The 16,312-nt window shown below is 34.5% G+C and overlaps 1 protein-coding gene across 3 annotated transcripts in view; it reads right to left on the bottom strand.

The window, feature by feature from the left end:
- Positions 1-16,312, bottom strand: part of EYS (eyes shut homolog) — a 724,585-nt gene that overhangs the window by 246,471 nt on the left and 461,802 nt on the right. For all 3 annotated transcript variants that reach the window (XR_011725383.1, XM_071741624.1, XM_071741625.1), the window contains exons 32-33: positions 12,690-12,880; positions 10,982-11,073 (exon numbers count right to left, since the gene is read on the bottom strand). Coding sequence is in view for 2 of the 3 variants with exons in the window: in XM_071741624.1 (XP_071597725.1) it covers positions 10,982-11,073; positions 12,690-12,880 (283 nt within the window). In the remaining variant the exon portion in view is untranslated. The remainder of the gene's footprint in view (positions 1-10,981; positions 11,074-12,689; positions 12,881-16,312) is intronic.

Below are 16,312 nucleotides of genomic sequence, written 5' to 3'. Positions count from 1 at the left end.
AAAACCAACAACAACAACAAAAAACCAAAACCCAAAACCAAGCCAAACCAAAACAAAAAAACAAAACCAACTACAAAAAAACCCAAACCCAGCCCCACAGGAATAACATTTAGAGAATAAGGCAGAACCTTATCTTGCCTCAGGAGATTTATTTATCTAGAAATTACAGCAGTTATTCTCAGAGTCATTAAATTTTCACTCTGGAGCAAGTTGCATCATTTTAGACTGCTCACATCTGATGGTGCTGACTGTGCCCTACTGAGACATCAGGTAACACACACTTTCGTGTTGCAGATGAACTAACGAGTCAACAACATTTTTTTTCTCATTCCTTCTCACAGCAGACTCAAATTTCTTGGACACGGCCCTGATTTCTTAGTCTGCTTTCAGAGAGTCATTTAAGTAACTAAATCAGAGCAGTTAAACTAATGACAAGGCAGCATGTAAATTGCTCTAAGAACACAGGGAGAAAAAGAAATCTTTGTTTCATTTTCTAAGGAATGAATAAATATGGTCTTAGTCTCATTCTTAGGCTACTAAACTAAAAAGGTCCACAACATGAGTTTAAGTCCTGAGATATAATAATCCACAGTTTTTATGAAGATATCACTGTTCTTGTCACAGTTCCCACCAAGGCTAGCTATCTCCCCCAATTCTGAAATTGAAAAAAGTTTCCTGGCTAGTGCAATTCAGAAATCTATCCTATTTTAAATGCTGCCAACCTAATTTGCAATAAGTGTTTTAACAGACATGATCTGCGACCTGTCAGATCCCTCAGGTCCAGAAAACACTCTTCAGATTCCAGATTTATTTATGACTATACAAAAAAATAATGATCAATGCCTCTGGCCATTTGTGTCTTTGCATTTGGGAGAGCTTCAAGTTTCTAGTTCCTCACATTGTCACAAACCTTAATAATTAATAATTAAGAATAATTATTAAGAATAATTTCTAATAACTTAGGAAGCAATATGCACTTATTTATTAAAATTAAAATTGCTCATTTTGAGAAGACAAGCTTTGAGCAAATGTTTTAGAGACAACCTGCAAGCAAGCAGAGGACTGTGAATATATATGTTGATGTAGATGTAAATAAAGTGTCATTTAGTGAACAGCTTGACTCAAATAGTGCTTACTGTATTCAGGCATTCAGGCAGTGATAAGCTTGGAGTTGGATGGACTTGCAACACTGACAGTTCATTTCAAGCGAAACTGACAGACCGCAGTGAATAAGGAGATAGTTACACAGTGGGAATTCATATTTACATGAACTCTGCAGGCCAACATTATTTCTAGCTTCTGTACTCTGTCTGTATTCTTCATAGCAATATTTTTATGCTTGTGACATGGGGCTAAGGCCCCAGAACACTGCATCCACTTTTAGAATCAAGCATCCTTCAGTGTTCCTTAGAAAACAATATAGAGCAAAGTTTTTGGAATGTAGCCTGTTATTATTCTTACTCTACTTTTTGAATCCCTATCCCTGCAATAAGGTGCTTTAGAAGTAATAAAAAAATCATTCTTAGAAATCAGACTAATGAGCTGTTTTGAGACCCAAAGTAAAAGAAAGTAGCAATGACATAAACATTTTTAATATTTATTTGGTTAAATAATCTGAGCAAAAATAGCTCACTAACACACTACAGATTTGTCTCTTTGATGATTCTAAATTTTAACTTCCAAATGTCTCCTTTCACAGCAGAGTTTTGCAAAGATGTAGAATGTGATCTTTACTCAATATACAGCATGACTAATTAAGTTTTAATCTTAAAGAGGCTGTAAAACAACAGTTTGTATCAAACTAATTGGTGGTATTAAGATGCTATTAGCTGTTATTATGATCAATTTAGTATAATTAAATCCATTTCATTCAATTACATTGGTAGAAAAAGACAGTTATTTATTCTCTGTTGACTCATATGAAGTTTATGTAAAGTAAGTCACTCTTTGTGACGTACAAAAAAAAATGCAAAACATACTGAGCTTTAGTTTCCTGATGTTTTTTTATTCCAGTTACAATTTTTTTATATTGCACTGACGCAAAATAAAATTCTATTATTAAGCTGCAAAGAAATGCACTTAGTTTTAACCTTTTATTGAATTTGATCAGTGCAAAAAGCCTACTTCCGTGAATCTCTATTTCTGGGAAGTAACTGCACAATCTGAAAATGTGAATGCCCAGTTTCTCTGTCATGATTTCTTGTTTTTGTGCATTTCCTTCTTTCTCTGTGAAATCTTAGTTCACGTTGAATTAATAAACCATATTTAGTGACCTCAGAATAGCAAAGGGTATTTTGACATGTCTAGCAATGCAGAACCAAGATCTTTACTACATAATGTTTGAAATTAATATGGCTCATGAAATATCAGCAGAATGAACTTCTTTCTGGAAAAAAAATTGCTTCTGAAAGAAAGGCAAATTGCTCATTTTGAGAAGAAAAGCTCTGAACAAACATTTCAGAGACATTCTGAAAGTGAGCAGAGGAATGTGAATATGTACAGTATATATGGTGGAGCCTGGAAGCCTGGATCATCTCACTGGCACTTTTTATGCATTTATAGGTATGATTTGACTGGCAATTTAGGCAAAAGGGTGAGTTTCCAGCCTTTATTCCATGGGCATTTAAACATTTCTCCTTCCTTCTTTGCACAGCACTGTGCATTACGGAAATCATTTAGCTGAAAACAATAAAAGTGTTGATTTTTAACTGGATCAGTCCTTTATATGAGCTCCTGCCACCTGAGTCAGTAACCAGATTTAAAAAAAAAAAAAAGGAAAAGAGAGACAACAAATTATTTTGACTGTGTAAAAAACTCCCAGTGTACATGGCGCTAAAAGTCTCCTTTTAAAAGCACTCAGAATTGTCCCCCTTTTGTCAAAGTGACTTCTCCAAAAAAGGTGCCCCCTTTTTAATGACAGGCTTTGTTTAGAGCATAAGACAGACAGATTTTAAAGATATAACTATTTAAATAAAGAAATTGTAAAAATAAAAGTCTTGAAAACAAATTTATTATTTAGCTTGAATAAATTCTGTACTACATACTGCTGGCCTGGAACAAAATCTCCTTGCTTTCACAGTCTTACAAGGTTCACCTTAGTAATATCTTCCTACAGCAGACAGACTCTTTTTTTTTTCCAGGATTTTCCCAGTCTGTTGCTGCAGACTCTCTGCAATCCTCCTCTTCAGGGAGACAAAGCTAATTTGCTTTCAGAAGAGGAGCAGTCTCCCTGCCTCCAGATGCCTCTGACTGACAGGGAATCATGCAGGATAAAGTAAAAAGACAGCTTCCTACTTTCTGTGTAGGAGTTACAGTGTACACTATTCATGCAGCTCTCTCTGAATAAAAAAGACAGCTATACTGCTGGTCCTGCTCTCTGCCTACTGCTCTTGGATCAGTGAGAAAAGGATGGCTTGAATCACCTTTCAAACACTCATGCTGCCTTGTATCTGCCTCAATGATCTGCACAACTTTTCTTCCTTCAGCCTTCCAGATGCAAAGTTCAGTGCCCAACTGCAGTTTTCTCCCAGTACAGAACTAGCTAATTATTTATGCTTCTCCATTGTCTGCAACATCTCTCAAATAGCAGAGCTTGAGTTTTGCAGTGAAAGGATATCTAGCAGGTAAAAAAATCTTTGAGGCAAGAGTGAACGACACCTTTCAGATACCTGCCATTGCATATCTGAGACACAGAGTTAGCATGGTCAGAAAGAAATCTTTACCCAACTTTTATTTTCAGCTTTTACTGAAGTACTGGCTGGGATTTGTCAGCCAGAATCATTTGGATATAGAAATTCCTCACCGATACTGTGGGTGCAGTAAGAGGTGACCACAATCAATCGAATATATCTTAGGAAAATATTTAAGAAATTAAGGGCTTGATTTAACTGAAGCCTGTGGCTTTATGAAAAAAAAAAAAAAGATCATTTGTGACACAGAGGAAGTCAACCTAGTGGTCTGTTATGAGTGGTCCCACCTGGGATGAAGCTCTAAACCCAAGAAATTTTAGAAGTTCCATCTTAGATAAAAATGGGAGCCCATGGTATTCCATTCTGTAGTGTTCAGATGATGCAATATGCTTGTCCATAAAGGGGAAAACAAGCTCTCTAAAATATTCTATAAATCCTACAGTTATTTTTCCCCTAAGCTCCCTTTGTGATACCTGGAGTATTTACTCTTGATTAAGATGAATATGTTGTATAAAGTACATTGACACTATGTGAAAACATGCAAACAAAATTTTCAGGAAATCAAAGTGCTCAGCACATTTAAATGCATAAAAGAAACTACTGGATTGTGTGTATATATATATATACTATAATATATATATATTAGGTCTGCTTTCCAAATAACAAGAAAACCTCAATAACATGTTATTTTATTATCCTGTTAATAGAAATAGAATATTGTTATGTTCTATTACTTTCTATAGGGAAACGTTATTTCAGTATTGTCAATATTGTAACTACTTTGTTTTAAAAATTATCCATTTGTTCTGTTGTGAGAATAAAATGATGAACAGTCTCATAAATTAAGAATGTGAAGAATGGAGTTAAGTATTACTGCACAGATCACATGGGATAGAAAAGGATATAAATATGCTTGAACAGAGAACCAGCTAAGGCCATGTCCTGAGGAAAAGCCTCTGGCAAATACATAAATTGCTGAGACAGTATCTCAAAAAGATAAGGAATTTAGTAATACGCACCAGTCAGTAAGAAAACGCATGTTGTTTCTTTGTTTTTTCTACTGAAGACAGAGAAAGGAAAATAATTGCAAAGAAAAAAATGAACAGTTTGATAACACAGAAATAAAAACATAGTTTTGTTTTTCACAGTAATGACACTTCAAAGAATAGATAATTGTTTTGGTAAAGCAGTCATATTACTGAAGCTTGAAATGTTCTTTTTTAAAAAAAAAAAAGGTAAAAAAAAGTGAACTGTTACTTTACCCCAAATTATAGAAGATACATACATTTATACACTGCACATAAACCTCGTTTCTGGTACTTGCACACAAGAATAAAATCTTCAGCAACAGAAACCAGTTCTTAAAGACAAAGCAAACTGGGTAAGTATAATCTCATTGTTTGCCTGTCACCTTCCTTAATATTTCCTTAGTAGCAGGTATCACCAAGGCATTCTCAGTTTTCAGCTTATTAATAGACCAGTTTATTTATCTAAGTTTATAACTGTTTAACCGATCTGATGACTTTCAGTGAGATGCTGTATTTGTGTTTGTACTGCTGTTCCTCCCTAGCATCTACAAAGTGATTATTTCCATAGTGTTCTAAGTCATTAAAATGGGAGGATTAGATTCTTGTTAAAAATTTGGTATACTCTAGAAACCATTATTGATTGTACATTTATTTTTTGGAAGCATCAGCATTTATTTTGAACACTTGACCTCCAAATGGAAAAATACATTAAACTACACTTAAATTATGAAGTATTCATGAGATAAAGTAATGAATAAAATTAGTCACAGAAGAGAATGTTATTAGCCCTGCTTCCCTTTTAGTTATCTGTGAAAGGATTAAAATCAAATTAATTATCTCGAAAGCTACTCTGCAGGTTAGTTGAATGAACTGGAAATCACATAAGGGTATATTCTGACTGGTAAGATTTCTAAACTTTTCCTCTCGTTAGTGGTGATTTGATTCATATTTGCTTTTAATCTTACCATTCATAAATTAGAATCTCTTTTGACTATTCTCCTTCAACCTAGAATTGTCATTTCTGTGAGGCTGTCATGCTCTGCTAGTGGACAGTGTCACCATCTAACAGAAACCTTCAGCAAAAGCTATTTTTCAACTTTTTGAGCTACTTCTGCCAACAGCCACTCTTTACTGTTGTAGTCAGAATCTTTTTCCTTTCAGATGTATTCCAGAATACCTTTTTTGGGATATATTCTTTACTTCTTACTGTTCGTTTCTGTCTTAGCCACCCTAAGTATTGTAGGTTAAATTTCTTTATCTCTGTACAAATAACCCAAACCAAACCAAAAAGAGAATCCTTATTTTCTTGATACTTCATGATCAATTCATTCCTCTTCTCTACTTTAGCACTCCATGTCTTGACATGAGCATTACTATTTTTAAAGTTTTGATTGGTTTTGTTTCAAATAAAAATGCCTCTACATCTAAATTGTATTCTCAAATCAGTTTGTTTTCACTGACTTTACCTCTCTACAATAGGTACTGGACAGTAAGGAGCAGATATAACCTAATTAAGAATCAACATACAGGAGAACTTAGGAAACAACAAATATTACCAGTGTTAATAAACCATAAATAATTTGACTGCATGTAATGAACAAGACTTTTTCCAAGTAAGACCCCTGAGATGGGAAAATTTTGATAATATAAAAAATTAGACAATATAATATAAGTGGGCACTTGTGGGTATTTCATTTACTTCTACTTTTGCAGTAGGCATCTTAGCAGGGACTGACTAAAAGAGGAACCCAGCTATAGGCAGGCAAATATATTTGTCAGGACCCTGTCAGTGGCTAGCTTAAAGGTCCAACAGCTTCCCAAATAATTTGTAATGGCAATAAATATAAATCTGTCTTAACCCTGGGTATGTCAAATTATTTCAAAAAAATGTCTTGCAGCTCTTGCAAGTCCATTGATAGCTTCCTGGGGAGACGCCCAGAAAATGAAGAGCATGAAGCTGTCTTAAACCAAGAATACAGCTTCTTACAGCTTTATATGAATATTACAGGCACTTGAAACTCTAAGTAAGCAGCAGCCACTGCTATTAATATCTTGTGGCTTACATGGCCCATTAGGCATCTTATTGAGTATATGACATTTACATGGTATATGAAACAACAGATGGAAAATCTCTTCACCTACATGGTGTTATTTTAAAAAACAAAGCCAATGCTTTGCACCTTTGTGATAAAATAAAAATAGGAATTTACAATCAAAGTGAAATTAAAACATAAATAGAGGAGCATCTGCATTTTTGCTAACCACTTTATCTATCATCTGCTTATCTTATCTACCTGAAAGCCCTAGAGAAAAAACGAGCTTTATAGAATATTCTGAAGAATAATAAATACAGCATATTTTGCACCATATGGATCATCTCAGGCCTCCATAACAATCTATTAAAACCAAGCAATATAGAACCTCCTGAGTAAGCATGTGTTACATTATGGCAGGATTAGGAAGAACTTTTTCTGACCAGAGGAATCAGAAAACATCTACATCTCAAAACCAAGACAATCAATCACCAAAAGTCCTGCAGTTAACTAGTTCAAACATCAAATTACAAACATCACGAGTTCAAGGAGAAGAATAATGCACTTTCAAACCAAGCAAATTACCACATTTTTCAGTTTGTTTCTAGACTGATGGAGCATTTACACCAATTTTCTAATCTTAACAGTCACAGTCAATTAAAAAAGTTCAGAATGGATTGACTTATTTTAAAGAAAGAAATTGTATAGCTACCATCTACTGCATAATGAATTTATAAGACAGATTTATGTGATTCAGAATTTATATAGTTTATAAGACAGAATTTATATGACAGATTTGCTAAGGCAATTGACAATCGTCATCTGAGATTAAAAGTAAAATAAGACTATTAAATAAGACACTATTATCAGTACTGTAGTAATTGTTTAAATGGAGTGCAGTTGGTGAAGAAAACAAAAAATTTCTAATACTGTTGCTACAGTTAGGCAATTATATGAACATTTATTTACAAACAGTAAAAGGTTTGCTATTTCTTTTATTCACACCAGGAATTATTTCTGTAGGATAAAGGAAGTGGTAAAATGTTCCTCTGTAATCAGAAAAAGAAGATATTAACACTGTCTAATTTTCTCTGCATTCCAACTTTTATTACACACTACACTACTTTTAAGTCTATATGATATTGCAGACGTAGCATATTCTTTTGCAGGTACCTTATTTTCAGTCACTAAAATACATTGCTTTTAGTGAATCTGAAAGACAAAAATCTTTCCATTGCAGGGTCACATCAAAAGGAAATATAACAATTAGGAACATTTTAAGTACTGCGAATGCATGGCTTCTTTCAACAAACTAGTACAAAACAGTATTTTGTTTCTTTGTTTTTTAATTTCTGATGCCTGTTCATAATATTTAAAATCTACAGAAGAAAGAAAATCCCTGCACTGTGGATACTCACTATATTATAGTATTCAGTATCTCCTATATTTCCATCTGAACTTCAAAAACTTCCTGGATAACATTGTTCAAAACTTAATCTACTTAATTTATTGCAAATCAGTTCTGTAAAGATTAAGCAACGTTTGCAAAGCTCTAGATAGCTGCTGAATAACCTGTGGCAATTTTAACCAAGTTATTTTACTATCTCATTATACCATAGTTGATTAAAGGAAATGTTAATGTCACAAAACAAGTAACACATTTCAGGAATGACTCAGTCAAATCTAATCATCATCAATATATTGTTAACAAAGAGATTAATTGTTAATAAAGAAAAAAACATGTAAAATAGTGTTTACTGTTCTTTAAAGCATATACATTAATATTTAATTAACTCAAGCATATGGGAAGAATCACTAGATGAAAATGAGAAGCAACTTCTGACCAAATCCTTGACACCTGTGCCATTAAGATTTTAATCTAAAACAATGTCCAAAACTATTTTCACTCTACCGAAGTGAGTGATTAATTAATAATGGCTCACTAATTAGCTTGGATCCAATAAATATAATGCATTCCTTCTCTTTCAAAAGCAAAAATCAGTGTGGCTCATCTTACTTGTGCTCTCTTGAAATAATTACCATTCCTTGCAAATGAAATGAGATGACTATTTCTTCTTTCCTTTTTAGGCTCAGAAAAAAACATCAGAATGAGAAATCAAGTTGTTTTTCTTTCCAGCTATTGATATAGGCTGATTCTTAACTGCAAGTTATACGGATTTGGGAGAAAATGCATAAATAGCAGCACTCACATTGTGGTACTTAATGCATCCCTGAGCAATGTCAGTGACACAGCAGTTCTAATGTTCTGGTGCCAGGGGAAAGAATGTTCTTCTTAAAGTCTCCTAATGTACTCAGGGTTTAGCCAGTCATGCTTTTGTTATCTTCAGGATCTTAAATCTTTCTTAAAATAAAAAACAAAGGAGTAACAATAGAATTTTGATGGATTAAACTAGCTAACAGACTAAAAACTATGTGTCTCCAGTCTTCATCTACTTCCTCTGTTTCACTTGGGATTTTTCAGACTGCTTTAGTATTTTCCCTCAATCATCTTTAATGGACTTGCAGAGTCCTTGATTATTTAGTTCATATAGAAGCTGATCAATGCCTTTGTCATCTTTATAACTCTTTTCTGGGAAAAAAGTTCCAATTCTACTTCCTCTGTTTTGAGACTGAAAGGTAGTGACAAGCAAAGAAATAAATCGAACTGGGTATGTTATTTAAGATTTTAGAGAATTCCCCTTTCACTCAGTGTCACAGAGATGGCTTCTATGCCTCTTGGGTCAGAGATAGGTTTACACGTGCTTTTAGCTTCCACTAGCATGCTTTGTTTTTATATTATTCCCTTTTTGGTGAAAAGCACAACTGCAGTGAATTACTGGCTTTTGCTCCTTGCATTAGTTTGCATTGTCTTAACATGTGGTCTGTAGCTTGGGCTTGATTTACCATGCTGGGAAAAAAATATGACAGTGCTGACAGCTGTATTGTAGAAACAAACTGTTGTCTTTCTCACTGATTACTCACTGCCACATCTGAGGCAGCAAGACACAATGTAATAGATACAATCTCCTCCACAGCTTCCCATAGAAGCTTAGGGTCCAGTTGTAGCTGCTCTGCTAAAGTGCTTCATTTAGCTATATTTGGACAGATATAGCTATAAAAGGTTTATTCCAGTAAAAAGCTTTGGTTTTTTTATACTCCTTCACCAACTTTTTAGGGAATTATTTGCTCTGGAGAGACAAGCAGACAAATAGCTCTTTTTCTTTTTGCTAGACTAGGTGACTTGGATTTATTTTAATCTGTCTATAGGGAAACAAGGCACCTGGAGAGCTCAGTAGGATTCATGCTTAATTTGCTTGTAAGTGAAACCAAAACTTATCTTTGAAGTTCTTCAAAGGTTGTGGGAACTCTAACAGCACAGACATTTGGTCACTAGATATATCTGCATACATGTGGTTGGTTAAAAAATCCAAAATACATGTAAGTCACCATTGCCTCTGTGCAAAGAATCTAAAAAGGATCCACTTTCTAATGGTGATGCAGGTTGCCAATTTAGTAACAAGACCAGCACACCCTGGTAATCTAGAACTGACATTTTTCTGTTTCTGTTTGTTTTGGGGTTCCCTTCCCTTTTTCTTTTCTTTTTCTTTTCTTAACTCACAGATATCCTCTCAAAATCAGAAACAGCTGATTTTGGTAGGTTATAATTACTTTAACTTCACAAAACAAGGGATGAATCAACAATGAGTCTGATTACAAGGCCTGCTGCACTTTGGTTTTCTGCACTTCTATTTCCAGTCAACACAAGGTTCTTTTTCTCCTTTAATTTCTTATCATGAAAGGAAACAATCACAACCTGGAAACAAAAACCATGGAAAAGCTACCTGTTTAATCTTCCTTTCATTTCATCCTCCTTCAGTTGCATGTATTGCTGTTTTAAGGGGGTAATATATCTTATTATAAGTTGCAGAAACAGTAACAAAAGTCATGGTACTGCTTCTGTTTGTAGCTTGGACATACTGATTTCAGTGAGAAAAGAATTCTTTCCATAAACCCCTTCAGTGACTTGATGAGCACTCTCCAGCTGTGCTATAGTTTAAAGATTCTTTCCAAATATGTGTTTTAGTTCACACTAGCATAACATTTTACTGCACGTGTTCAGGTATCACTCTTAGCTAATGAGATACAATATCAGTAGAGTTCACCAGCTATTCAACTTACATCATCTTCAAGGCAATTATAAACAAAGACAACAGAAAAATGTAAAACTCACCTGATCTGCACTTTATGCCAGTGTCCATCATCCACTTTAGCAGAAGAAGTGATGGTTTTTATTTCTGCTGCTTCACCACACAAAAACTGGTACTACAGAATGGCAAAAATGCTTTTATTATATAATTTCCAAGAACTGAATGGTTAAAGAATTAGAAATTTGAATTAGAAAATAAGAAATTTTGTATCAAGGAAAACTTCTTCAGTAAAGATGTAGATCAGGAAATCTGTTGTACCAGAACTATACAAGCAAACATACATGCTTCCTAGCCTGCATGAAAAGGTTTTATTTTTGTTCTATTGTACCATCAGGTATTATTGGCTTGATTAGCAAAAAAAGTTGATGATCTGCAACCCAGGTGAAATTAACATTGGCCATGGGTGAATTTTACTTACCATTTTATGGCCTCCTTACACTTCCAAACACGTAATGTAGCATGCAAGCTCCAGCATTTTGGAACACCATTTAATTTCCTATACTGATGTGAACAAGCACTTGATTTCATGGTTTGTCTCCTTATAATTGCAGCTTGATTGTGAACTTGGAACCATTTGTTCATTGGGCTTCAAATCTACATTTAATTGACTGGCTTTGTGAATGATTAAGTGAATTCAATTAGTTTTAACATGGCACAGTGGGATTTCTGAATAGATTTTTGACAATGGAAGTACTTTCGTATTTTATAGTGCTTATGATATGTTAGAAAAATACTTTTCCACATAGCTTCTTTACAATGAATACAAGTAAGGTAGACTTAAAGCCTTCAACATTTTCTACACCTCTGATAACTTCCTGTCCCTGACTAATCTCATTTGTTCTGGATAGTCATGGTATAATTAAACACCATAAATTACAAGATAACAACAACAACAAAAAAAGGTTATTTTCTTCTTATTCTGTTTATCTGCAATTTATATATCTTTTTAGTATGATCTTGCTCCTTAAAAATGACAAGAAATTTAACTGAAATATGTTGTTCCTAACATTCATTTCACAATCCTTGCAGGATAGAATCATAGCCAAATGTTTTAAACTTTTTAACAGAAAAATAGAAAACAGTCTCTTTAGCATCTGCCCATCTCTTCATAAAGCTCAAACTTTATCTGTTCCTCAGAAGAGAAGAGATAATTTGCCAAAGCTCTTACTCTTTAATGTTTCCTAAAAGTTATAATCCTATTTAGTTTGTCCACAAAAAAGAATCAAGTGTGTTTTGGTATCCTATGGAACTTTGAATTGACATGACAGATGACTTAAAAGGTTTCTTGTCAGTCACATGGCAACAAAGATAGACTTCACTCCCTACATAAATTTTCCTGTAACAATTCATTCAGCTCCACAGCCTCCCCATGAGAATGTTTGATAGGTTTAGGCTTGGCATATAAAATAGAATACCTTAATTCATGAGAGTTGCAAAGACAAGATCTATGATATTTATTTTTGTCTCTTCATGTTTACTTATAAGAAATTCCAGTTATAATCACTTTCCATTTTCCTTAAGCACCACCTCCTGTGAAACATACGAATCACATTAGCCATGAATTGGCCCTAACAGATAGCAAGTTTAAGAAATATGTTCTTTAAAATACTAAAGAATCTCAAAACTCTTTGAAGCTCTACTATCTTCTACAGTAGGAAAGGGAAAAAAACCATATTTTTACATTTCCCAATTTTTTAGTTACTTCTTCAGTGGGTTGTTTTGATGCCTTACCTGTAAGGTGCCATGTTTGATGAATATCTGAATTAAAAAACTTCCCGTTGTTTCTGGGCTCTGTGCAATATGGAGGAGGAGTCCATGAGGATCATAGGTCTTAAATTCCAAGTGGATGAAGTTTTGCAACTTCAAATGCACTCCTGGAAATTCCAGGTATGAATCACCATAATAGCGAGCATAACTAAAGTCTGTAAATAGAATTTTGAGAGATATAATATAAGAATACAAAGACATTTTTCTTCTTCATGCACAATTTTCTCTTTTTGCCAATGGGGACAAATATCTAGGATACTCTTTTACACTTGTGAAGGAGACAGACATGAATTTGAAAACTGATGATATTTTTTTCTGTCAAAGACTAACGCTGAAAATTTATAAAACTAGACATAAAGACTTAGGCAAAATTATATTAAGCTGACAACTAGGAGCAATACCTCAAAGAAAAGGCTATGAAGATGACAGCACTTGGAACAGTGAAGCTTTGGCTCCTTGAAAATGAAACACGTTTTTTTTTTTTTCAAATTTAGGCATTCACATAGTTTTTGAGGCAAGACTGAATGACTTTGAAGTCTTTGCAGAAATCACACAGAATGGAAAAGAAGGAACACATCCCAGAACCTAATTGTGAAGTTCCCATCTTAATCAGATATGTCAACTATCTCTGTCTAAAACAAACGATGGGATGTTGTGAGGGTGAAAGGAAAAGTTTTCCCTTATGACTACATCCAGCTTGTCTGCTTGATTTATCTAGAGGTCTCTTAACACCTAACACCCTGTGCCACACCTGGAAAGTGCAGAGGCAGCTCTAAGTTAAATGCAAAAGATATGTGAATATGTGGCTGCAAGCTCATCAGACAACAGAGGAGTATACTTAAAAGGGATTTCTTTATAAGTATTTTCCCTTCCATTTCTTTTTCTATTTTTCTTTCTGTTGCCTTCCCTTCCTTCCTTCTTTCCTCTCATCTTTTTTAATTCCCCTTCTCTTCTTTATTTCTTCTTTCTTTTCTTTCCCTCTGCATCCTTTCTCTCTCACATGCTGTGTTTTTACAAAAAAATAACATTCAACGTAGTACCAGAATGCACAAATGCACAGTCATGCACTTCTTTGTTGTTTTTTTTTCTTGCAGATATTACAACTGAGCATCAGATTAGTACATTTGTTTACTCATAAGGACTTAAAAACTCTGTCCTCTTCTACACATGTAACATGAGTTATGTTGTTCCATTTTAGGACAGCTGTGGTATTTTGATTTTTGCACAAGCAAAAATATGCTCTAGTCTCATTTGAAGAATAACTTAGCATACAATTATTTGCTCGAAAAACTTTATGAAATTGGTAAAAATTTGAGGTAATACTAATAACTCACCAGGGCAACAATATGAATGTAGACACAATGCATAATAAACATTAAGTTAATAATTCAGTTTTGCTTGGCTCAGATTCCACTGAATCTTAGTATCTCTGAGGGTCACAAATCCCATTTCTGATTTCCAAAATAGTCAAAATTCTCATCTGTTCTTACAGTAGCTCTAACAGGAAATACATTACTACATATGCCTAAATTGTGAGTATAAATGATAGTGGCATAAATGACAAAATGTTAATACTGCCCTGTTGTCTAACACTGTACAGGTATGTTGATTTTGTCCTTTCATGACCTCTTTACAAAGTCAGAGTCACTGTGATCAAATTTTGAACAAAGCCCTCAACAAATTCTCTGGAAGAAATGAAGAAAGATACAGCAACAAATCAGTAATACATGTGCACAAACAACACACAATAAAAAAACCTCAAAATTGCAAGCAATATGAATCAAATACCAGTAATTAAAAAATTATGATCATATAATTTTAAATGGTTTTATACTTTAAATATACTGTTATGTAATATGTGTACATTTCAGAAAACTCAAGTAAAAAAAAATAAATATATCCTTCCACTCAATGGACAGGACAATTTCTCTGAGAAGGGGCAGACAGATATTTAGAGGATTATCCCCAATCCCTGCCTCTTGTCTCTCTTCCTTCCTGAGCTCACCCATTTGCCCTGAACTGTCCTCAGGTACATGGTTTTGCTTCTCTCATAGAACCTCTCAGTTATCCTCAGAGTCCAGAGATACTTGTACCAAAACCACCTCTTTTTCTTGACCCCACTTAGGACATCAGCTTGGCTCAAAGATAGAAAAGTGCATGGAATATCTCTTTCCTGAAGCTGTAGTTCCTTCTATACCCGATAAATTTTTAAATTGTTGGGAGGGTTTTTTTGGTTGGTTGGTTGGTTGGTTTTGGGGGTTTGGTTTTGGGTTGTTTTTTTTTTCTGGGGTTTTCTTTTGGTTTGTTTTGATTTGTGTTGTTCAGCCTATAATTAATTAAACATGTGAGAACAGGACAAAAATTTGGTAGCTTTTTGGTGGTTTCCTAACACCAGGCATCTGAGTCCCTAGATCTCACTACAAGAGACTGAAATCACTCCTTATGAAGAGACAAAAAATGGTGAGTAGAGGAACAAAGCAATTTACTCATGATTCCTGAAACTACAGTCCAGCTCTGGAAACTGAGGCCAGACTGGATTATATACGAAATCTGAAAATTCAGGAAAGGCCAAACAAACCTAGGCCAAACAAATGCTACCTTTAGCATTCTATATACAATTTTATCAAGTACACAGAGCACTGCAGACAAAAATTATCCCTCTGTGGCCCCAAATGATGTTGTATTGCAAGACCATACACTCCATTATTTCATAGATTTGAGGTCAATTTGGCTTTTTATAGGAAATATATTCATGCTGACAACCAGAAAGCTTTTTAAAAGAATCAGCTGCAGTAAAATTGCTGCAGTTGCTCTGTGTTCATGGAGATTGAAAGAGTTAACAAGAGAAAGCACTGAAGAATATTTAGTGGGCTCCAGGTTTTTGTGAAACCCAATAAAATGCACTACAAATGGTTACATATCTTTCTGCAATAGCTCTTGACAAAAAAACCTGCTGTGGTTTTAGTTGTAAAGATTCTCACATTGTGTATGTACACATACTTTTTATAGAGCATTAGCTTTGTTTATAATCCTTTTACAACACTCATATGCAGCTTTTCCATTTGACCTTTAGAGTTGGCTTCCTAGATTACTTTATGCCCTAAAGCAGAGTGCTCATCACCCAAGCCTTTAGAAAAAAAAAAGTGAAGCTGTATTTTATCTTTCACTCTGAATGTCTAACACTTACTTTACTTTCCTAAGAAATAGCAAAGACCTTTGGCCTATGAAATCCTTTCAGTTGTATCTTCTTCCCCTGTGTACACACAGCTCTCCAAATTCTTCCCTTTACATGAACTCACATTAATGTCAGGATGTTAAAAGCTGTGAGACCGAGCAGTAAGGGTAAGCACAGAGGCAGGCACGTCTGCAGCCCAGCCAGTGCCAAGCTTCATCAACTCCTTCCAGTATCTACTGGGTTTCCTCCACTCCAGTGAGCTGCATCAGCTTCAGAATGGAAGCCTTCGAATTTCTTGAGATTCAGACAACTATAAGTCTTGGCTTTAGAAGGTAGGTAGAGACAATTAAATTGCTAATATGCTCGTGTTCATACATGCTCCTGCAGACATTGGTGCTTGTGTATCTGGATA

This window comes from Heliangelus exortis, chromosome 3 (assembly GCF_036169615.1).
Source record: "Heliangelus exortis chromosome 3, bHelExo1.hap1, whole genome shotgun sequence".
Taxonomy (NCBI): Eukaryota; Metazoa; Chordata; class Aves; order Apodiformes; family Trochilidae; genus Heliangelus; species Heliangelus exortis.
Note: the sequence above shows the minus strand (reverse complement) of the source record. Positions and strands in the feature narration are given on the sequence as shown.